At 41.0% G+C, this 25,082-nt stretch overlaps 1 protein-coding gene across 9 annotated transcripts in view; it reads left to right on the top strand.

Moving 5' to 3' along the window:
• Positions 1–2,521: 2,521 nt before the first annotated feature.
• The window catches only part of eif4g1a (eukaryotic translation initiation factor 4 gamma, 1a), a 66,264-nt gene continuing 43,703 nt past the window's right edge, over positions 2,522–25,082 (top strand). For 3 of the 9 annotated variants that reach the window (XM_061979443.2, XM_061979446.2, XM_061979440.2), the window contains exons 1-7: positions 2,522–2,964; positions 5,756–5,883; positions 5,974–6,060; positions 6,212–6,244; positions 8,074–8,094; positions 8,213–8,386; positions 10,854–10,944. In XM_061979443.2, coding sequence (XP_061835427.2) covers positions 5,809–5,883; positions 5,974–6,060; positions 6,212–6,244; positions 8,074–8,094; positions 8,213–8,386; positions 10,854–10,944 — 481 coding nt within the window. In that variant the 5' untranslated portion in view covers positions 2,522–2,964; positions 5,756–5,808. The remainder of the gene's footprint in view (positions 2,965–5,755; positions 5,884–5,973; positions 6,061–6,211; positions 6,245–8,073; positions 8,095–8,212; positions 8,387–10,853; positions 10,945–25,082) is intronic. The other 6 variants (XM_061979441.2, XM_061979442.2, XM_061979445.2 and 3 more) reach the window with 6 other exon arrangements.

Here is a 25,082-nt window from a genome sequence, read left to right as displayed (position 1 = left end):
GTGGTGCCCCGGCCATAGACCCGCAATGACATTCTTCGCGTTCTCCAGGATGAGCAGGTCAGAATACAGAAACAAATTTGAACTTGCTCACTTTGTTTGCACCATTTTATTGCTTTTGTTATCCTCCAGTTGAATAATTTAGATTTTCTTTTGTTAAGGTCAAGTTTGGTAGGGCCAGCGCTGCCAATTTCCAAATGTTTGGGAAATAATCTTCTCTTCAAGGACTCCACCAAGTGTCTCCAAGATGTTCCTGCTGGGTCCAATTATGAGAAGTTCTTAGGGACAGGGTACATGAACGCCATGACCTCACTGAGGTTTGTACTGTTCCTCGTGATATGGGATTGTAGTACAATTTTTAGGCAGATAACAATATTTGACTTATTCAGATGATTTGTTTACCTGTGGGCAGCACGGTGGAAGAGGGGTTAGTGCGTCTGCCTCACAATACGAAGGTCCTGACGAGTCGTGAGTTCAATCCTGGCCTCGGGATCTTTCTGTGTGGAGTTTACATGTTCTCCCCGTGACTGCGTGGGTTCCCTCCGGGTACTCCGGCTTCCTCCCACCTCCAAAGACATGCACCTGGGGATAGGTTGATTGGCAACACTAAATTGGCCCTAGTGTGTGAATGTGAGTGTGAATGTTGTCTGTCTATCTGTGTTGGCCCTGCGATGAGGTGGCGACTTGTCCAGGGTGTACCCCGCCTTCCGCCCGATTGTAGCTGAGATAGGCTCCAGCGCCCCCCGCGACCTCGAAGGGAATAAGCGGTAGAAATGGATGGATGGATGTTTACCTGTGCACTTCCCATTGCTGCCAGTCAACAAAACTAGATGGTTCTTCAGTTGTCCCTCATTGACTCAAACTCTGAATCTTCTCCCATGTTCTCCACATACAAATCAACAATACCTTTTGTTTTCGCCCTGTTTGTGTGCCCTTGTGTGCATTATCCTTTCCATCCTTTGTAACTGAGCTACTGTGTGGAACAATTTCCCTTGTGGGTCATTAAAGTTTGTCTATGTCTAAGTCTTAATGTCTACAAATAACTAAATGTTACTGGATTATCTGTTTTCTCAACCTGTATGTTATATATATCAAATGAAGCATTTCAATGACACATGGAGCCTTGTTTTGAAGCATACTAAAAGGTCAAATATAGAATGCATTTTCCATGATATTTTCCCCAAAATCCGAAAGGAGTATAATGTAAATGGGTTAAACTTCAACCTTAAATTGGAGTCCTTAATCTCGTTATATGCAAATATAATGACAATAAAGTCCATTCCATTAAAACAGCTGACTTGACTCTACTTTACTTTGTCCTGGAATATATGAATTGACCTGTCAGATGATATGATTAATATAGCCCTTTATTACAGACGCCTCAAAGGGATTCACAAACTCACGACATCCGCTGATCTAAACCCACATCCAGGCAAAGAAAAACTAAAAAAAAACAAAAAAAAACCTCCAGATGGGAAAAATAAGAAACCTTGAGAAAGGATCGCAGATGTAGCAATCCTCCTTCCAGGGAAACCGGCTGCAATGGATGTCAAGTGGGTACAGTTATTGAATTGGTAAATTAATATTGTTAAATGTATTGTTACATAGATAAATAAAGTGGGAGTCCAGTCCATAGGGAAACCAACAGATAGTCATAGAGGTAGGGTATCGTCTTCCAGGCTCATCCAGTCAGTGATCCATCTCGGGTTACAATTCGGGTCAGTTAACATCTCCTACAAACTAGTCCTTCCCCTGAAATGAACCAAGGCTACATGGTATCCTCTCTCCAGACAGGAAAGAGCCGAGAAGTGTCAGATCACATGGTCTACAAAGGGGTCTATTTGAAGGACAACGTGTATATAAATGAGTTTTAAGGCAGTATTTGAATGCTTCAACAGAGGTAGCATCTCTAACTGTTGCTGGTAGAATATGCCAAGATACTGGAGCAGTGGTTCTCAAACTTTTTTCACCAAGTACATTGTAAAGCACATTGGGTATTTGAAATATGAAAAAGCGTGGAAATGATCTCCCATGAATTGATTAACGTAGCCTTAAAACAAGTTGAAAAACTTATTCGGGTGTTACCATTTAATGGTCAATTGTACGGAATATGTACTGTACTGTGCAATCTCCTAATATGGGGCGGTATAGCTCGGTTGCTAGAGCGGCCGTGCCAGCAACTTGAGGGTTCCAGGTTCGATCCCCGCTTCCGCCCATCCTAGTCACTGCCGTTGTGTCCTTGGGCAAGACACTTTACCCACCTGCTCCCAGTGTCACCCACACTGGTTTAAATGTAACTTAGATATTGGGTTTCACTATGTAAAGCGCTTTGAGTCACTAGAGAAAAGTGCTATATAAATATAATTCACTTCACAACTGTACTGTGCAATCTACTAATAAAAGTCTCAATCTATTAATAAATCCCTTCTTATTATCATTACTATTTAGAGCTATTCCGTAACAAACAGAGGAGAAAACAACGTCTCGTTCACTTTTAAGAGCCGAATCTAAGCGCCGGATCCTTCGCGAACGACCCATTACTAGCTAGGAGGCGCACCGGCTCCCCAGCTCGAAACATCGCGCTACAATGGCGTCTCTCTGAGTCCCCTCACACGGTTGTTGTGTACATACCTAACCGGGAATCCGTCACCATCTACGCCCTGATAATGGACCTCCGGTCCAGAGGCTTTTTTCGGGGCCATCGGAACTACCAATAGTACTCGGAAAGTACGAAATTAATTATTTTGAGTCCTGTCGTTTTCCACGCCCGGGGATTTAATCCAGTGACAGGAGTAGCACCCTCCGCATCTGCCGGTTAGCTAACCAGCTAGCTCAGTAGCCAAGAAGGGCATCTGTTTCCTCTCGGGGTAAAAGGGCAGAGGAGGGACAATACTATCTCTAAAAAAGGACCGGTGAGGAGTGGAATCCCCGAGTTAGCATCCAACAGCATCGTCACGTTGTATCCTGGTAAGAAGAGAAGGGAAATGAAGATCCGAATGCTAGCCGGGCTTCATTTTGTCTTCAGGACATGCTAGCTGCTGTTAGCTTACTTTGAGCAGGCCATGCCGGCTTGCCCGCTTTGCATAGCTAGCTAATCAGCAAATGTTTATTGTGACAATTCTGAAATTCCAAAACATAATAAGTTAGACTTCTGCTTCATGCTATTTACCCTCTTAATTTGTGCTTGTGAATTTATGAGCGAATCGTTACAGCCTTCGTGCTAATCTTCAGCTGGTTTCCACCCTTTTAGGCTCCACGTTAGCCACTCTGGTGGAGTTTCTGCGGCGATATTTTTTACTTAACTGGCAGCTGACTGACTTTTTGTGGTAGCATATTAATAAGATAGTGTATTTATCCTAGTAATTCACGTATAAATTATTATTCGGTTCAAGGTGGACCTGTTTCCTGGCCTGGGTGGCCTGTGGAACTGGCTGGGCCTGTAATTAAACACATCTCAGAGTTGGGCTAACGCTGAAGGCTAACGTTGACCCCCAATAGTTTCACTTCAGTCGAACGGAATGTCGTAAACCTGCCCTTGAAATTGTTTAGTAAAAAAAAAGGTCAACACCAGCCCCTTATTAAACACTTTCCGGCTACACTAAATTGGGGCACTTCGACCGGCCACGTAGCTTACCTAAGCAAAATGTCTCTTGACGGTGGGACACGTATCATTACCCGGCTGCTCATTTCCCCTATTGTTTCCCGAGATAATGTCGACTTTTTGTGGATGACTATTCGCATTTTGTCCGGCACTTTTCCATGGCTATCATGTCAGCTCATGGGTTTGAACAAGTTTGGAATATTAAACCGCGAGCAGTAGTTTCCTGGTAAAAAAAAAAGCATGGCGTTAGCTAACTCGCTAGTTAGCATGACTGCAGGTGGATGATGAACGTATTCATGTAGCAACTCTTTTAGACAATATGGCTTTTTTGGTAGTTTTTTCCAGTAAGGTGACACAGAAGTGGTGGGTGTTGTGGAGCATGACGCACAGCACAGGCAGTGTCACTGACGCTGAGTGAACTTTGACCTCAAGTATCCATTTTCTCAAATTCTCCGCCAGACCGCATTGGTGACAAACTTGACACTTTTAATATTTTATTCGTTTTTTACTGCAGCACAGTGGTACGGGGGTTAGTGCATGTGTTCAATCCCGGATTGAGGATCTTTCTGTGTGGAGTTTGCATGTTCTCCCTGTGACTGTGCTGTGTGGGTTGCCTCCGGGTACTCCGGCTTCCTACCACCTCCAAAAACATGCATGATAGTTTGATTGGCAACACTAAATTGGCCCTAGTGTGTGAATGTGAGTATGAATGTTGTCTGTCTATCTGTGTTGACCCTGCGATGAGGTGGCGACTTGTTCAGGGTGTACGCCGCCTTCCGCCCGAGTGCAGCTGAGATAGGCTCCAGCGACCCTGAAAGAGACAAGTCGTAAAAAATGGATGGATGATGGATTTTTAATGCTTGCTTATCTTAGAAAGTGCCGTCTTGTTACACTGCCTACCTGTGCACTTGATGAGGTGGGGGCCACAACTAATGCAATACCTTATATTGGATGAGGGTAAAAAGTAATTTAGGTTATGACTTGCAAAGTGTATTCTTAAAAGCCATGCACTCATCATATAGCAAACCAACTAAGTAAGTAAGTAAATTTTATTTATAAAGCGCTTTTCACAGATAAAATCACAAAGCGCTGTATAAAACATAGGTGAAGTTAAACAACAATTCAATTAAAACAGGGGCAACATCATAAAAAGGATACAAAGTGGATTAAAAATGACAGGTAAAAGGTGCATTAATTAAAAGCTTTACTAAAAAAATAAGTTTCAAATGTTTCTTAAAAGTGTCAACACAGTCAAGATCACGGAGGGACTGGTGCAAGTTGTTCCAGAGTCTGGAAGCTATAGCCTGGAATGCCAGGGCTCCACGGGTTTTAAAACAAGTTTTTGGGATCTTTAGAAGACCCTGGCCTGAAGACGGGAGGCTGCGCCCTGAGGAGTAGGGGCATAGCAAATCAGTGATGTACTAAGAGGACCCACCATGCAACGCACGGAATGTCAAGATTATTACAATTTTAAACGCAATGTGGAATTTAACTGGAAGCCAATGAAGACTGGATAAAATGGGGGTGATATGGGCTGTTCTGGGTGCACCGGTCAAAAGTCTGGCAGCTGCATTTTGTACAGTCTGAAGTCTCTTAAGCGTTGACTTGTTGAAGAGAGTGAAAACAGAATTGCAATAGTCAATGCGAGACGAAATGAACGCATGAATGATCATTTCGAGATCCAATTTTGACAACAAATTTCTCACTTTAGAAATATTTCTGAGATGGTAAAAACAGTTTTTGGTCAGTTGATGATAGTGACCTTCCAAAGACATTGATTGATTAAACACAACCCCATGGTTTCTGAGGCTGCTTTTAACAGATGCACCTAGAGCACCAAGGGAGTTCTTGGTCAGGGGGATCATTTTATCGGGAGCAATTATCAGAGTTTCCGTTTTGTTTGAATTTATCTGGAGGAAATTTGAAGACAACCAGTTTTTATTACAGGATACACACTCCAAGAACTCAGATAAAAAGTGAAACTCTGAAGTGAGCTTAGGAGGAGGAGGTGTTATCATAGGCGAAACTGCAGACCACACCCTTACTTACTGTCAGACAAGATTGTGTGCGACTTTTCATTCAAAAGTGAGTTTGATAACATTAACATTTTGCTCGTCGCTGATTGGACCTCTTTTTTTCCTATTGTCTCTTTTCAAGTAAAGGCTGGCACCACATCGCCACCCTAATGCAGAACCACAAAAGAACGTGAAATGAATAAACCACCGCAGCCTATAACGGGATCCACCTCTGTCCCAAACCCTTCCCCCTCCCCTGGATTAACACAGGTAAGAGACACACTGTGCCGTTGTGAAAGGAGTGATTTTTAAGGAGACGAAGACAGGAAAGAAATGTCAACACTTAATTCCCGTTTTTAGGCGTCCTACGCACCTGGACAGCCTCAATCACTTGTTTTTGCCACACAGCCACCCCCACAAATGACCTCTGCACCGCAGCCAAGACAGGTATAGTTCATCACATGCTTCCATAAAGTCTCGCTGTTCCCAACTCTGTTTCAGCCTTGGGTGTTCAAGCTAAATGTGTGTGCATGTCGTTGCCATGTGTCCCCCCCCCCCCCAATCTTGACTGCTTTCCTCTGTTTTGCTGTTCTCCCAGTTTGCAGCAGGGCCCCGTACGTTACACCAACAGGTACTAACACTACCCCACAGTCACATTCTCCGTCCAGTGTCTCCTTTAGCACACTGCATGTTGTAGCTGAAAATGCTATAGTGGGAATATTAGACTCATGTCCGCTTTCTCACCGATTGGCTCGACATGTTCATTCATTGGTATAAACTGTTCAGATCCTGCCGACAAATTTTGTTCTTAGGCAGCACTAACGTTGGATCTTGTAATTTATTCTGTAGCGTAATGACACGAATCTGAGCCTCATTACATCAAGTTTGTTACTTGAAGTAATGTTGCATTTTCCCTCCAAAAGTTATCATCCAAGGGGGGCCAAATTTCCAACCTCAAATAATGAAATTGTATCAGATTTACATCAGTTTCAGGCTGGTCGAACAAAGCTTGCCTAAGTACAAATACCTTTGGGGCAAAATGTTTATTGTGCACATCGTCCTTGATAAAATAAATAAGAATATATAATTCAAGGTAGAAAATAAAAATCACTGTGGGGGAAAAAAACAGCCTTTCTGTTGTTTGAGTTGGGGGAATCGACCAACAAACTAAGGTTCCTAATGGTGCTAGGCTTGGGACAATATTCGATAAGTCAATTAACCAAACGATAAACAAAAAATTAAGTTGTTACGTTTCCCAGCGTCAAAACATTGTCATGTGCATGTGGGTTTATGGGCTTCAAGAGCATTCACGCTTTTCATCGGTTTCAGCAGCTGTGTGTTTGTGTCATAGCAGAATGGGGGGAATCCTGAGTGTATTTGACTCCTTGGGGTCGCTAGCATCACACAGTGCAACAAGTTAGCTAGTGACCAACACTTGTACAGGTAAAGTTCCATATACCCGATCCGATATAAAGCGATGTTCTATAAAACGTGGTCGTGCCATGGACCCAGAATTTTCGCCTGTTTTTGCCCACCAGAGTCAACGTTGTTGTTTTTCACCAAATTATCGACTATCAATACAGTATTGACCTAGTGCCCGTCCCATTCTGTGACACGGGATCACAATCCACCATTCACGTCCCGTGGGGGGCTATACACCAAACATCATTAACGTCATCAACCCTCGCCATTGGCCGGCAGTAACGTGAAGCAGATACGACAAATGTTTGTTTCCTTTGAAGATGCTGTCCGTGTTTGGCTTTACTGGACTCTGTTTTTTCTTCCGCCTGTTTACATCAATAAGAAAACAACTTTTTTGTCTTTTCTGAAACGGATCATTGACCCGTGTCTCCTTTCGAAAATGCCTTCGTACAACTGGACAAGACAGGATTATTAGGCCCGGGCAGATATTTGAGAAGTCAATTAACCGACGATAAATGAAAATTAAGTCGGTAAGTTTTCCAACATCAATAAACCGCATTCACGCTTTTCGTTGCTTCCAGCAGCTACGTGCGTTTTTACCATAGTGGAATTAAAAGAAGGGGGAATTTTCTTGTCGTCATCAAGTGTCTTTGACTCTTTGTGCGACAAGACGGGGCCACTGGCCCGCTAACATCACACAGTGTGACTGGTTAGTCCCTGTGCCATTCCCTATCTTTCCTCCATCTCCATCCTTCCCGTTCCCTGTTTAAGGAGGAATTAATGTATACATTTGTTGTTTTAGTTGTATCCTTACCTGCATGCCCCCGCAAGTGCTTTATTGACCACCTTAAGGTGGATTGTGAGTATCTTGCTCCACTCCAGATTTGCAAGGACTCGCATGAGTAGATGACGTTGCTTGATTTCACTTGACGCCCCCCCTCCTCCTTAACGTCTAGCAAGTCTGTCTTTCACGCTGTCTCCGTTTTCACCCCACTCACTCCCTTTCTTGCTTTCTGCTTGTGTGTTGTGCGGCTGAAGGGTGGATACCGAGCGCTACAGGTAATAGCATTTCTCTTCATGCAACCTGTGCAGGGATCTGCAAATTTTGGTACACTCTTAAAGTGTGATGTAATTTGTTGGATGTATACTTAATCTTGCACTTTTCCAATGTCTTTAGGGATACTATACAAGCCGTCCGACTATGGCCACGAGTGTGCCGAGGGTCCAAGCAAGTGTTGGCCCTCGACCTCCTGGACCCTCTCATGTCTATCCGCAAGGCTCCCAGATGATGATGATTTCCCAGCCGCAGCTCTCTTTCCCCGGATCCCCTTATTTAATCCAGTCTCCACAGGTTGGTTCACATTACCACCAAGTAGGGCTGGGCAATATAGACGAAAAAGTATATAGTTTTACTTAGACTCAATATTAAATATATATATCGATATATTTTTCGGTGAAAGTATATTTTTGAGCGATATTCACTAAAATTGAAGTGAATGACAACTGTACTGTAAAGAGTCAGTGGCCCTTTTATTAACCGAGTTAGTCAAGATGGGTATTAACAGCACAGAAAATAAACTGTATGAGTAGCACATAATTACATAATATAAATAAAATATTATTTGTACGTAAAATAAATAACATAGCTGTGCAAATAATACAAATTATGTATCAAACTCAGATAAAAAAAGTTTGCAGGCAGGCACTTTTTAATTCCCAGTCGACGATGTAATGGACTGTCACACACGTACGGTTCTGGTCAGCGACAAGTAAGTGACTTGATTTAATTGTGCGGCTATGATCTTCCTCACTTTGGCATACATTTTTGGCAGCATTTCTTGTGTGAAATATGCCCGGCTTGGTAACTCGAGAACAGTTTTGATTTGGGTTTACAAGGTAAACAACTCAAATTAATGTTTTATCCAGACACATACATTTGTCCAAATGTGGCCAAGTAGATGCATTGTGGGTTTCCTGGACGTCGTCTACAAACGATAAAAGAAAAGTCTAAGGAAGAGAATCCCTCTGCCATCTTCAACTAGTTTTTTTAATATACAAATCGCCCGCTTGAATATTCCCTCTTTAGTTTCTCCAACTCTCGTAGTCATTTGGGATGTCTGTTGTGATTTCCCTTCCTGGTTCGATGACCCGCCCTATCTTGCCTCTGATTGGCCTGTCCCTAATATTTTTCTGTAATCTCAACCAATCGCGACTCATCATAGTAAACAACCAACCAATCATGGATGTTCTTATACGTGCAAGTATGTCTTGGAAGGAGGAAGGGGAGGGGTTTAGTAGCCCATTGAATTTTGCGAGGGAGTGGGAAAAGGGGGAGAAAAGGGAACACAACAAATACCGTATTTTCCGCACCATAAGGCGCCCTGGGTTAAAAGCCGCGCCTTCAATGAACGGCATATTTCAAAACTTTGTCCACCTATAAGCCGCCCGGTGTTGTAAGCCGCATCTAACTGCGCTAAAGGAATGTCAAAAAAACAGTCAGATAGGTCAGTCAAACTTTAATAATATATTAAAAACCAGCGTTCTAACAACTCTGTTCACTCCCAAAATGTATGCAAATGTGCAATCACAAACATACGTATATCAACATGGACAGAGCTGCGTGAAAAAAGCCACCCGGCCTCTTCGCGTAAACTTAAACTTACCTTAACCACTCGCTCATCTTTTCTTCATCCATCCCTTCGAGTTAGCTTTTATGATGACGCCGGCTGGAAAGGTCTCTTTTGGCAAGGTCTTCCTTTTGAATATCACCATGGGTGGAAGTTTCTGGCCATTAGCATGGCAAGCTAGAACCACAGTGAAGGATGACTTCTCATTCCCTGTGGTGCGAATATTCACCGTACGTGCTCCCGTTGTATCCACAGTGCGGTTCACAGGAATATCAGTTGCTGTGAAATAGTAATCCGTGTGCGGATGGAGAGATTGCGTCTTTTCATGAACCGGATCCCTGACGCTTAGTAGGAGCCATTTTGTGGTCTTTACAGATGTAAACACACAAAGGAAATGAAACGTACGGTATATCCGCGCGCTTTTTCTTCTTCTACGCGGGCGGGTGGTTGCTTACAGTAGAAGAAGAAGCGCTTCCTGTTCTATGGGGGCGGGTGCTTACCTTGGCGGTTGCTTGCGTAGAAGAAGAAGCGCTTCCTGTTCTACCGGGAAAAAAGATGGCGGCTGTTTACCGAAGTTGCGAGATCGAAACTTTATGAAAATGAATCGTAATATTAATCCATATATAAAGCGCACCGGGTTAAAAGCCGCACTGTCAGCTTTTGAGTAAATTTGTGGTTTTTAGGTGCGGCTAATAGTGCGGAAAATACGGTAAGCGGTGTTTGGTCATTTTAAAGTGAAATCAATTATATTGATATTACGATATTTTCTTAATTCATATCTTATTTAAAAATATATTAATATAGCTTACAAACTCGATATATCGCCCAGCCCTACCACTAAGTATTTTGTGATCGAGCGTGCAATTGTTTGGAGGCAGTGTAACCGCTATGTCAGCTCTGTGCACAGTGTGACATTATAGAAGAGAACATGGTATTGACCCGTGATTTAAAGATATACATGACACAGAGAAAGTTTTTTGTGCAACAAACCACTCTTTCATTTCATTGTAACACAGGTGCCCTATTCTTAGTCGACCCGTAAGTGGGCAGCAATGTGTCCTGTGAGATTAGTAGCCCAACAAATGATTGCTGAAAAGTTGCCTGATAATACTGAAAAATTAAGCAATCCAATGGCTTGGTCCAGAAGCCTTCACAAATGTAATTGTTCTGATGTTTTTGTGGTTTGTGCAGTTCCGGCACTACATGCCAACTACTGCTCAGTATCCTGTGGCCAGTGGTAATGCAGGCTTCTATGGAGGAATGACCCCTGAATACAATTATGGTAAGAGACTTGATTTTGATTAAAGATAATTCTCTCTGCTCACTCATTCATAATCGTGTTACAAAAAGCATCTAGTATTAGTCTGCGTCAATTTTACCTACCCCATTGCCTATAGGGTAGGTGTTATAAGGTTTTGTATGGCTGGTTGGTGTATTGAATGACTTTGGGGATCACAACATTGGTGCATGTGGTGTGGCTTTAGTCTGCTTTGGTGTGTGTTCTTTCTATCTGTAATCTCAGCTGACGCTGCCTAAGAGGTACCATGAAATGGCTTTGGAACAACAGATTGGTTTTGCTATTATGTACCTTGTAAATTCAATGATTTTTTTTAATAACGCGAACAGGACTGTTTTGATTGTCAATGGCAATCTTGAACCTCATTGCCATCTTACTGGAGAAATATATTGTTCTCTCTTTTTTTTTTTTTTTTTTTTTTTAAACAGCCATGACTGTGGCATAAGAACAGTTCATTTCATGGGACCCTTTTAACACCCTGCTTCCTCTGAATCCTCTCAATAACTCATTCTGCATCTCTCTCTTCCTGTCCTCTTTCCTTCCTTCCTCCCTTTCCCATCCCTAACTCCCTCCTCCTTCTCCCTCCTTTGCCGCGTTGGTTCAGAGCCCTCTCTTGCTGCGAGGGAGAGGCGGGGTGGTGGGGGGAGAGGCGGCGGGCGAGAGAACGGCCGTCTCTCTCTCCACGGTGCTCCTCTCACCTCCCAGCGCTACCCCGGTGAGTAGTGTGTGTGCTTGTCTCGGCCGGCTTCAGTGGCGCCTCTGTCTCTGGTGTTATTGTGTTTCACTTTTAATGACCTGCATGTGCGCTGCCACAGTTCACAAAGCATTGTGTGTGTAAATTATTAATCAGGCAAGTGTTTATTCATACCATAAATCCTCAAATAGTGGCCTTAACTTTAAAAGTGACTGGGTGAATGGTAAAAAAATGTGGTGCCACTAAGTATATGTGGCTTTAGGTTTGTTTCCGACATGATGTACAGTGTGGTCGGGGTTAATATCGACACAATTCAGTACACCGCACTCGTATTGAATTAGAATGCTAGTTATCATGTTGGTTTGTAGCTAATGGCAGAACAGCCCAGCATTTTTGATTGAAAAAGAAATCACTTATTGAAACATACAACTAACAAAATCTACATCCCATTGCAAACCTGAATAGACGCCTCTAGCATTGTGTGTTAAAGCACACCTGTGAAGTGAAAACCATTTTGGGTGACTACCTCTTGAAGCTCATTGAGAGAATGCCAAGAGTGTGCAAAGCAGTAATCAGAGCAAAGGGTGGCTATTTTGAAGAAACTAGAATATAAAACATGTTTTTAATTATTTCACCTTTTTTTGTTAAGTACATAACTCCACATGTGTTCATTCATAGTTTTGATGCCTTCAGTGACAATCTACAATGTATATAGCCATGAAAATAAAGAAAACACATTGAATGAGAAGGTGTGTCCAAACTTTTGGCCTGTACTGTATCAATGTATGTATGTACAAAACCCAAAACCAGTGAAGTTGGCACGTTGTGCAAACCGTAAATAAAAACAGAATACAATGATTTGCAAATCCTTTTCAACTTATATTCAATTGAATACACTGCAAAGACAAGATATATTTAATGTTAGAACTGAGAAACTTTTTTTTTTTTGCAAATAATCATTACAGCGGAGATGACCAAGAAGAACGCGGAGTTGGAATATAATTACAACATTTTATGTACATATTTATATACAGATTTGAACAATTAGTGATTCACTGAAATATATTTATTAATTGTGGTTCTTACAAAAAATATAAAAGCTAAAATGTCTCTTAAAGCTCTGCCCCTTTAATTAGTGAATACTAAATAATTTAACTTTAGCCTACTACTACAACCATATTATTTACCAGCAACATGAAGTGAAACAGAGGCAGAGGTGTCCTGCCACAGTCAGTCAACCTCCTCCTCCTCCTCCTGCTGCTGCTGCTGAACAGGTCGCACCTGTGGTCCGAACTGTAGGCCTACCTCCTCTCCAAGTCGAGCCCTTTTCGGCCGTTGAAAATATTTTTCTATACTCATCTGTGTGAAGGAGTGAACATCCAACATTAGAATTTATTACTAACGAGCAGAAGCGCTCTATGTACAGTGCCGTCTAATCTTAAGCGGCAGCAGCTCAACACATGCAGGGTTCAACGTTAAGGTTTTTTTCTACTTGCCTGATTTCTCAAATCTACTTGCCCCAATATTTGTACTTGTCCTGCCTAGGTTTTTTTCTGGCTGTGTAGTGCTCATGGCTTATATCTTAATAGAATCCTTCCCGTTGACTATTTACAACACTACCCAGTATTTATTATTATTATTATTATTATTATTATTATTATCTATAATTGCATTTAAATGGCATTGCATACATGTAAAATTAAATGCTATTTCACATTATTTGACCAGTAGCAGTTACACTCATCTGAACAGGTCAGCCACCTGTTTAAAGCCCAATCACAGTTGAAATCTTGAAATGAATAGTCTTTAATGGCCAAAACATTAACCTGGACAACATTTTAACAGCTGGTTGGCTCAGATTTTATTATTTTCATTGCATTCACATGCTGCAGTGGACAGTAGACAATTTAGCTTCAGTCCATGTGTGTTTATTGACAACATGGTTATAACCTGGACACGTTAGCTCGTCGGTATTGTAACACGTGACTGTTACTACGAGCGTCTGCCCCGGGCCACGAGTCAAACAGCGGCGGTGTTAATGAAGCAGCGTCAGGCTGCTCACCGTCAGTGAAACGCTCGGTGAAATCACGGATTAACGTTAAATATATGACGAGCCGCGAGCGATGCAGCTATAACCTATCTACTAGTGATGGGTTGATGAGGCGTCATGAAGCGTTTCGAGACATTGCAAAACTGTATTGATACTGTGTCGATACTGTGTCACTAAATACTGACATCTGCTGGACATTAAAAATCCCTACAGGCAACCTATGGACCGACTCAACTGACACTGATTTTATGACCTAGTACAGTGGTTCTCAAATGGGGGTTCGTGAACCCCTGGGGGTACTTGAAGGTATGCCAAGGGGTACGTGAGATTTTTAAAAAATATTCTAAAAATAGCAACAATTCAAAAATCCTTTATAAATATATTTATTGAATAATACTTCAACAAAATATGAATGTAAGTTCATAAACTCAGTGAAGCACAAGCTCAGGTTTGTCACTAAAATGTCTGTCAAAAAAAACTGTGAAAAGAAATGTAACAATGCAATATTCAGTGTTGACAGCTAGATTTTTTGTGGACATGTTCCACAAATATTGATGTTAAAGATTTTTTTTTTTGTGAAGAAATGTTTAGAATTAAGTTCATGAATCCAGATGGATCTCTAATACAATCCCCAAAGAGGGCACTTTAAGTTGATGATTACTTCTATGTGTAGAAATCTTTATTTATAATTGAATCACTTGTTTATTTTTCAACAAGTTTTTAGTTATTTTTATATCTTTTTTTCCAAATAGTTCAAGAAAGACCACTACAAATGAGCAATATTTTGCACTGTTATACAATTTAGTAAATCAGAAACTGATGACATAGTGCTGTATTTTACTTCTTTATCTTTTTTTTTCAACCAAAAATGCTTTGCTCTGATTAGGGGGTACTTGAATTTAAAAAAAAAATCACAGGGGGTACATTGCTGAAAAAAGGTTGAGAACCACTGACCTAGTATATACAATAATATAAACCAAGTCATTGTATTTCATTTAGGATTATTTCATAACTTCATTTAAATAAAAATATATTTTTTGTCTTTTTTAGATACAGTCAATAAATAATGTGAACATGTATCATAACATGGAAATCTAAGAGAACGTGTTGTGAATGAGGATGCTTGTGGACCTGGAAATTATTTATTTATTTTTACACATATTTATTTTTAAAAAAAAACAGTTTTTCCAACGTATTCAATTTTAGACGCTTTCTCTTCTTAGTTATTATTTCTCCGGCTGTAGAAAAGACACGCTCACAGGGCACAGAGGAGGCGTCAGTGCGACACAGTTCGCGTATTGGTCACGTGACCAAAACAGCTCATGATCGGTCACGTGACTTTCTAAAAGCGGTACGCGCACCGACACAGGGTTTCGCTCTATGATGCATCGGTGTTGCCGGACCCATCACTACTATCTACCTATAACACCTGTAAAAATGAAGCAATGCTACCACGCTAGCAAGCGTTAGCTAGCCGGCTATGAGCCACCAAGCTGCTAACTATCGCCAAAAGGCACCATTTAAGTTTTTTTCCCCCATGGCATCCTGGATCAAGGCTTTCAGCAGCTTTTGGACGTTTGAGGTAGAAACGTAGGAAGCGCCATCATTATGAAAAGTAGCCGGCGAGTATTTTGATTTCGTCCGTCCCTCTTCTTCTTCTTCTTCTGGCCCACCAGGTGAATTAAGCGCTATTGGCGTAGCATAGTAGGCTAACGCCACCTACTGCACCAGAGGTGTAACTACAAGCAACATTCACAGACAGTCCCATTGCTTTTATGAGCGGTCGAGCGAGTCAAAAGCCGAAAAATCCATTTGTGGCGGACGTAATTCTTTCGTGGCGGGCCGCCACAAATAAATGAATGTGTGGGAAACACTGCCTAGTATATACAATAATATAAACCAAGTCATTGTATTTCATTTAGGATTATTTCATAACTTCATTTAAATAAAAATATATTTTTTGTCTTTTTTAGATACAGTCAATAAATAATGTGAACATGTATCATAACATGGAAATCTAAGAGAACGTGTTGTGAATGAGGATGCTTGTGGACCTGGAAATTATTATTTATTTATTTTTACACATTTTTATTTTTAAAAAAAACAGTTTTTCCAACGTATTCAATTTTAGACGCTTTCTCTTCTTAGTTATTATTTCTCCGGCTGTAGAAAAGAGCCGCTCACAGGGCACAGAGGAGGCGTCAGTGCGACACAGTTCGCGTATCGGTCACGTGACCAAAACAGCCATGATCGGTCACGTGACTTTCTAAAAGCGGTACGCGCACCGACACAGGGTTTCGCTCTATGAGCTCGACGCATGCGCCGATGCATCGGTGTTGCCGGACCCATCACTACTATCTACCTATAACACCTGTAAAAATTAAGCAATGCTACCACGCTAGCAAGCGTTAGCTCGCCGGCTATGAGCCACCAAGCTGCTAACTGTCGCCAAAAGGCACCATTTAAGTTTTTTTCCCCATGGCATCCTGGATCAAGGCTTTCAGCAGCTTTTGGACGTTTGAGGTAGAAACGTAGGAAGCGCCATCATTATGAAAAGTAGCCGGCGAGTATTTTGATTCCGTCCGTCCATCCGTCCCTCTTCTTCTTCTTCTTCTGGCCCGCCAGGTGAATTAAGTGCTATTGCATAGTGCATAGTAGGCTACCGCCACCTACTGCACCTGAGGTGTAACTACAAGCAACATTCACAGACAGTCCCATTGCTTTTATGAGCGGTCGACCGAGTCAAAAGCCGAAAAATCAATTTGTGGCGGACGTAATTCTTTCGTGGCGGGCCGCCACAAATAAATGAATGTGTGGGAAACACTGGTGTGTATATATATATATATATATATATATGTATATGTATATATACATATATATATATATATATATATATATTGTATATTTTCATTTAATAAGTTGTAGGTGTATTTATTTCAGTATAAAAGTGTAAAAAGTTTTTTGGTTCGGTCATGAAATGATGATATTGATGTGCCAGGGCATACATGCATATGACAAATTGAATTGATTATTCTCACCTGTATGTAGTTTCAGTCGTTTAAAAACCGCCACAACACTATCATGGCAAATAATGCCAACAAACTTAAAATTTAGCAAGTTAGTTTCAATGTCATTTAATACAGTGGCACGAAATGCCTCCAGCATTTCATCGATTAAAAAACAAACAAGCAAACCGGGCGCAAAAAAAAAATACGCGCAGACTTCCGAAAATACGCGTACTTTCTGATTTCAATACGTAAAAAGATACTAAAAGTGCGTTAACGCCAACACTGCAGTACAGGCCAAAAGTTTGAACACACCTTCTCATTCAATGCGTTTTCTTTATTTTCATGACTATTTACATTGTAGATTGTCACTGAAGGCATCAATACTAGCCACTCTTTGTTCTGATTACTGCTATGCACATTCTTGGCATTCTCTCGATGAGCTTCAAGCACACCTGTGAAGTGAAAACCATTTCAGGTGACTACCTCTTGAAGCACATCGAGAAAATGCCAAGAGTGTACAAAGCAGTAATCAGAGCAAAGGGTGGCTATTGTGAAGAAACTAGAATATAAAACATGTTTTCAGTTAATTCACCTTTTTTTTTTTTAAAGTACATAACTCCACTTGTGTTCATTCATAGTTTTGATGCCTTCAGTGACAATATACAATGTAAATAGTCATGAAAATAAAGATAACGGCTTGAATGAGAAGATGTCTCCAAACTTTTGGCCTGTACTGTACAAAACCCAAAACCAGTGAAGTTGGCATGTTGTGTAAATCGTTAATAAAAACAGAATTCAATGATTTGCAAATCCTTTTCAACCCATATCCAATTGAATAGACAGCAAAGACAAGATACCTAACGTTTGAACTGGAAAACTTCATTTTTTGCAAATATTAGCTCATTTGGAATTTGATGCCTGCAACATGTTTCAGCTGGCACTAGTGTCAAAAGAGACTGATAAAGCTGAGGAATGCTCATCAAACACTTATTTGAAACATCCCACAGGTGAACAGGCTAATTGGGAACAGTTGGGTGCCATGATTGGGTATAAAAGCAGCTTCCATGAAATGCTCAGTCAATCACAAACAAGGATGGGGTGAGGGTCACCATTTTGTCAACAAATGCCTGAGCAAATTGTTGAAGAACAACATTTCTCAACCAGCTATTACCGTATTTTCCGCACCATAAGGCGCCCTGGGTTAAAAGCCGCGCCTTCAATGAACGGCATATTTCAAAACTTTGTCCACCTATAAGCCGCCCGGTGTTGTAAGCCGCATCTAACTGCGCTAAAGGAATGTCAAAAAAACAGTCAGATAGGTCAGTCAAACTTTAATAATATATTAAAAACCAGCGTTCTAACAACTCTGTTCACTCCCAAAATGTACGCAAATGTGCAATCACAAACATACGTATATCAACATGGACAGAGCTGCGTGAAAAAAGCCACCGGCCTCTTCGCGTAAACTTAAACTTACCTTAACCACTCGCTCATCTTTTCTTCATCCATCCCTTCGAGTTAGCTTTTATGATGACGCCGGCTGGAAAGGTCTCTTTTGGCAAGGTCTTCCTTTTGAATATCACCATGGGTGGAAGTTTCTGGCCATTAGCATGGCAAGCTAGAACCACAGTGAAGGATGACTTCTCATTCCCTGTGGTGCGAATATTCACCGTACGTGCTCCCGTTGTATCCAGTGCGGTTCACAGGAATATCAGTTGCTGTGAAATAGTACCGGTAATCCGTGTGCGGATGGAGAGATTGCGTCTTTTCATGAACCGGATCCCTGACGCTTAGTAGGAGCCATTTTGTGGTCTTTACAGATGTAAACACACAAAGGAAATGAAACGTACGGTGATATTCGCGCGCTTTTTCTTCTACGCGGGCGGGTGGTTGCTTACAGTAGAAGAAGAAGCGCTTCCTGTTCTATGGGGGCGGGTGCTTACCTTGGCGGTTGCTTGCGTAGAAGAAGAAGCGCTTCCTGTTCTACCGGGAAAAAAGATGGCGGCTGTTTACCGAAGTTGCGAGATCGAAACTTTATGAAAATGAATCGTAATATTAATCCATATATAAAGCGCACCGGGTTAAAAGCCGCACTGTCAGCTTTTGAGTAAATTTGTGGTTTTTAGGTGCGGCTAATAGTGCGGAAAATACGGTACAAGAAATTTAGGGATGTCACTATCTATGTAATATAATCAAAAGGTTAAGAGAATCTGGAGAAAGCCCTGCACGTAAGCAACAAGGCTGAAAACCAACATTGAATGACAGTGACCTTCGATCCCTCAGGCGGTACTGCATCAAAAACCGACATCATTGTGTAAAGGATATCACCACATGGGCTCAGGAACACTTCAGAAAACCACTGTCAGTAACTACAGTTTGTCACTACATCTTTAAGTGCAAGTTAAAAGTCTACTATGCAAAGCGAAAGCCATTTATCAACAACACCTAGAAATGCCGCCAACTTCGCTGGGCCCGAGCTCATCTAAGATGGACTAATGCAAAGTGTAAAAGTGTTTTGTGGGTCTGACGAGTCCACATTTCAAATAGTTTTTGAAAACTGTGGACGCGCGCGCGTATACACACACACGCGTGTATACATATATACACATGCGCGTGCATGTGTGTGTATACATATATACATACGTGTGTGTGTGTATGCATATACAGTCGCGATCAAAAGTTTACATACACTTGTAAAGAACATAATGTCATGGTGGAAGAAGACCACAGAACTTTCCTCCAGAAGGTCTTATCTTTGTCAATGTGATGTCAGATGAAACAAAACTTGAGCTGTTTGGCCACAATACCCTGCATTATGTTTGAAGGAGAAAAGGTAAAGCCTTTAATCCCAGGAACACCATACCTACCGTCAATCATGGTGGTGGTAGGAATATGCTCTGGGCCTGTTTTGCTGCCAATGGAACTGGTGCTTTACAGAGAGTAAATGGGACAATGAAAAAGGAGGATTACCTCCAAATTCTTCAGGACAACCTAAAATTATCAGTCCGGAGGTTGGGTCTTGGGCGCAGTTGGGTGTTCCAACAGGACAATGACCCCAAACACACGTCAAAAGTGGTAAAGGAATGGCTAAATCAGGCTAGAATTAAGGTTTTAGAATGGCCTTCCCAAAGTCCTGACTTAAACGTGTGGACAATGCTGAAGAAACAAGTCCATGTCAGAAAACCAACAAATTTAACTGAACTGCACCAAATTTATCAAGAGGAGTGGTTAAAAATTCGACCAGATGGCTACCAAAAGCGCCTTATTGCAGTGAAACTTGCCAAGGGTCATGTAACCAAATATTGACATTGCTGTATGTATACTTTTGACCCAGCAGATTAGGGCACATTTTCAATAGACCCATAATAAATTCATAAAAGAACCAAACTTCATGAATATTTCTGTGACCGACAAGTATGTGCTCCATTCACTCTATCAAAAAAAAAAAAGAGATGTAGAAATTATTGGAAACTCAAGACAGCCATGACATGTACACATATGTTCTTTACAAGTGTATGTAAACTTTTGATCGCGACTGTATACACGTGCGTGCGTGCACATATATTTACACGTGTGCGTATATATACACTAGGGATGTCCCGATCCAGGTTTTTGCACTTCCGATCCGATATCGATATAGTTTTTGCATTTCCGATCCGATACCGATACTGGCCCATCCGAGCATGTATTAAAGTTTAAAGTTATTTAGCCTACTTAGTTGTCAGAATCATGTTGAAAAAGGTTTTAGTACTCTTGATAACAACTAGCCAGCTGAATTAGGGGAGTTTGAATAATACACAATGGTTGGTAACAAGAAACTGACCTGTTTATTCAAGGATAAACACAAAATAGACAAAATTATACATGACAAACAGAAATGGCATCATTGAACTAGGGCTGGGCGATATGGCCTTTTTTTAATATTGCGATATTTTAAGGCCATATTGCGATACACAATATATATCTCGATATTTTGCCTTAGCCTTGAATGAACACTTGATGCATATAATCACAGCAGTATGATGATTCTATGTGTTTTGATTGATTGATTGAGACTTTTATTAGTAGGTTGCACAGTGAAGTACATATTCCATACAATTGACCACTAAATGGTAACACCCGAATACGTTTTTCAACTTGTTTAAGTCGGGGTCCACTTAAATTGATTCATGATACAGATATATACTATCATCATAATACAGTCATCACACAAGATAATCACATTGAATTATTTACATTATTTATAATCCAGGGTGTGGAGGGGGAGGCCGGATGTAAGTGTCAAAAAGACAGCCAAAAGAGTTTGATATGAGAATAAATCTAAAGTTAAAATATAGGGTAGAAATGCACCCATTTGCAGGAAATGTAGTCTTGATTTTCAAATTTTTCTTTCAAGGCTTGCATGTCTACATTATAACATTCTTCAGCGTCTCGACAGACGTCACAATATGTGAACAATGATGACGAAAACTGTTTTCTCTGTCGTGTCCGTGTGTCGAAAATTGTTATGCGCTTATTTTTTTATTTGATTTTGTGCGTGGCATATATTTGCTATGCGCAGAGGACGATTAAACAGTGCGCAATTGCACAGGCGAGCACCTTAGAGGGAGCGTTGCTCGCACGGCTGCGCTAGCATCACAGCTAACGTTAGCCTTGCTGCTACCTCTCTGCTCGGGGAGGACGTATACGTATGTGACGTATGACGTGACAGTATGTGACGTATGTCGTGACAGTATGTGACGTGTGTAAGAAGGTGCGCTTGCTGTCTGAGAGGGAGACACAGGAAAGAGTGAGAAGAGCCTGTCGTGTAATGCCAGCAGCTAAAAGCAACTGCGTGAGAATCCACAGACGTGTGGATGTGTTGAAGGTGTGCTGGAAAATGCGGAACGGAAATTACGGAGCAGCAGAAAAGTGGAATGTATTATTTAAATCGGTGCGTTGGAAAACACGGACCGGAGTTTTTTTTTAAACTGTATCTGGATCGGCATTTTCCCATGCCTTGCCGATACGCAATTTTTGGCAAATATCGGCAGCCGATCCGATCCAAATATCGGATCGGGACATCCCTAATATACACACGTAAACATTCAGAGTACAGGGTGGAAAAAGTATGTGAACCCCTAGGCTAATGACTTCTCCAAGAGCTGATTAGAGCCAGGACTCAGACAACATGGAGTCTAATCAATGTGACAAGATCATGTGTTGGTTAAAGCTGCCCTGCCCTACAAACATTACACGTGATAAGTGTGCTGTTCTCAAGAAGCATTGCCTGATGTGAATCATGCCTTGCACAAAAGAGCTCACAGAAGATCTACGATCAAGAATTGTTAACTTGCATAAAGCTTGAAAGGGTTACAAAAGTATCTTTAAAAGCCTTGATGTCCATGTGTCCACGGTAAGACAGACTGTCTACAAATGGAGAAAGTTCAGCACTGTTGCTACTCCCCCTAGGCGTGGTCCACCTGTAAAGATGACTGAGCGCACAGCTCATTGAGGTGAAGAAGAATCCTAGAGTGTCAGCTAAAGCCTTACAGAAAACTCTGGCACATACTGACGTTATTGTTGACTAATCTACAATATGTAAAACATTGAACAAGAATGGAGTTCATGTGAGAATACCACACTGCTGTCCAAAAGAACATTGCTGCACGTTTGAAGTTTGCAAAAGAGCACCTGGATGTTCCACAGCACTACTGGCAAAATATTCTGTGGACAGATGAAACCAAAATTGAGTTGTTTGGAAGGAACACACAATGCTTTGTGTGGAGGAAAAAAGGCACAGCACACCAACATCAAAACCTCATCCCAACTGTGAAATATGGTGGAAGTGGCATCATGGTTTTGGGCTGCTTTGCTGCTTCAGGGCCTGGACGGATTGCTTTCCATCCATCCATCCATCTTCTTCCGCTTACGGATTGCTTTCATCGATGAAAAAAGGAATTCTCAAGTTTATCAAGACATTTCGCAGGAAAAATTAAGACCGTATGTCCGCCAACTGAAGCTCAACAGAGGATGGGTAAGGAAATAGGACAGCAACCCCATGCATAGAAGTAAATCAACAGAGGAAAATACGCCTTCTGGGGTGGCCCAGTCAGAGTCCTGACCTCAGCCCGATTGAGATGCTGTGGCTTGACCTCAAGAGAGCAATTCACACCAGACATACCAAGAATATTGCTGCACTCAAAACAGTTTTGTGAAGAATGGTCCAGAATTCCTCCTGACCGTTGTGCAAATCTCATCTGCAACTACAGGAAACGTTTGGTTGAGGTTATTGCTGCCGAAGGAGGGTCCACCAGTTATTAAATTCAAGGGTTCACATACTTTTTCCACCCTGCACTGTGATTGTTTACATGTTGTGTTCAATAAAAAGATAAAAACCTATATTTGTTGTGCGGTACTAGTTTAAGCAGACTGTGTTTGTCTATTGTTGTGATTTTGGTGAATTGCAGACGAGATTTTATCATTAATTTATGCAGAAATCTAAGTAATCCCAAATGGTTCACATACTTTTTCTTGCAATTGTATGCAGATATACACGTACACACGTGTGTGTATACACTTGCATACATACAAATGTGTATACACACGTGTGTGTGTACACACAAATATACATGTATGCACGCACAGGTGTGTATATATACACATGTATACGCGTGTATATATACAAGTGTATATACACACACGCGTGTGTATACAAGTGTATATACACACACCTGTGTGTGTGTGTATATACGCATGTATACACAGATGTGTGTGTGTATTTATACATGTGTGTATATATACATTGAATTCAATGTATCGTATTTTTCGGGCTATAAGTCGCTCCGGAGTATACGTCGCAAAGAAGGAAAAAAACATATATATATCGCACTGGAGTTAAGTCGCATTTTGGGGAGAAATCTATTTGATATAATCCAACACCAAGAATAGACATTTGAAAGGCAATTTAAAATAAATAAAAAATAGTGAACAACAGGCTGAATAAGTGTACGCCATATGGCGCACAAATAACCAACTGAGAACGTGCCTGGTATGTTAACGTAACATATTATGGTAAGAGTCATTCAAATAACTATAATATATAGAACAGGGGTCACCAACGCGGTGCCCGCGGGCACCAGGTAGCCCGTAAGGACCAGATGAGTAGCCCGCTGGCCTGTTCTAAAAATAGCTCAAATAGCAGCACTTACCAGTGAGCTGCCTCTATTTTTAAAAAATTATTTATTTACTAGCAAGCTGGTCTCGCTTTGCTCGACATTTTTAATTCTAAGAGAGACAAAACTCAAATAGAATTTGAAAATCCAAGAAAATATTTTAAAGACTTGGTCTTCACTAACTGACCTAGAAACAGATAACAGATTTGGTATCCAGTTCAAAGTGTGCCATGATTTATTTAAAAATTTGAGGGTTGACTTTTGTATTTTACATGAGTTATTATTTGTACAAACATGGTGCAAAGTAATTCATGATTTGTTAAAAAAATGTCAGTGGCTAGCTAGTTGAAATGGGATATTGTGATTTCACAAGACTGTCTTAGAAGTGATCATTTGAAAATGTTCAATTTGAAAAATGTGCACTTAGAGAAAATATAAAAATAAAGTGTTGCATATTGATATTTATCTGTTTTTATATATATTTATTGTGAGAAATCATTAAGATGATCAGTGTTTCCACAAAGATAAATATCATTAATTATTAATATAACATAGAGTTAAAGGTAAATTAAGCAAATTAGCTATTTCTGGCAATTTATTTAAGTGTGTATCAAACTGGTAGCCCTTTGCATTAATCATTACCCAAGAAGTAGCTCTTGGTTTCAAAAAGGTTGGTGACCCCTGATATAGAACATGCTACACGTTTACCAAACAATCTGTCACTCCCGATCGCTAAATCCGATGAAATCTTCCTCCCCGGTGTCGCCTCTGGTATGTCCTTTCTTTCTGCTGCTCGATCGCCGTTCTCTGCTGCATATTTCACTACGTCCAGCTTGTAATCTGCAGTATATGATTTCTTTTTCGGTGCCATTTTAGTTCAGCCCTTCTCAGTTTTTATAAGTTACCACCAATGTTGATGTGATCCATTTTAATAGCTACGGCAGTAGCGTATAGCATATAGCGTTAGCATACCATGACCCACAATGCACTTCTGCCATGACCCTCCCCCGCCGAATTCTTATTGGTTGACGTTTGAGTGACGATTGCTGCCATTTGCTTCGTCTCATACGCGAGTGAGATAAATAATATTAATATTTTACGGTAATGTGTTAACAATTTCACACATAAGTCTGCTCCGGCACCCATGGCCAAACATTGAAAAAACTGAGACTTATAATTCGAAAAATACGGTATACATACCGTATTTTCCGCACTAT

Source organism: Nerophis lumbriciformis, linkage group LG19 (genome assembly GCF_033978685.3).
Source record: "Nerophis lumbriciformis linkage group LG19, RoL_Nlum_v2.1, whole genome shotgun sequence".
Taxonomy (NCBI): Eukaryota; Metazoa; Chordata; class Actinopteri; order Syngnathiformes; family Syngnathidae; genus Nerophis; species Nerophis lumbriciformis.
This window is presented reverse-complemented; position numbering and strand designations above follow the sequence as displayed.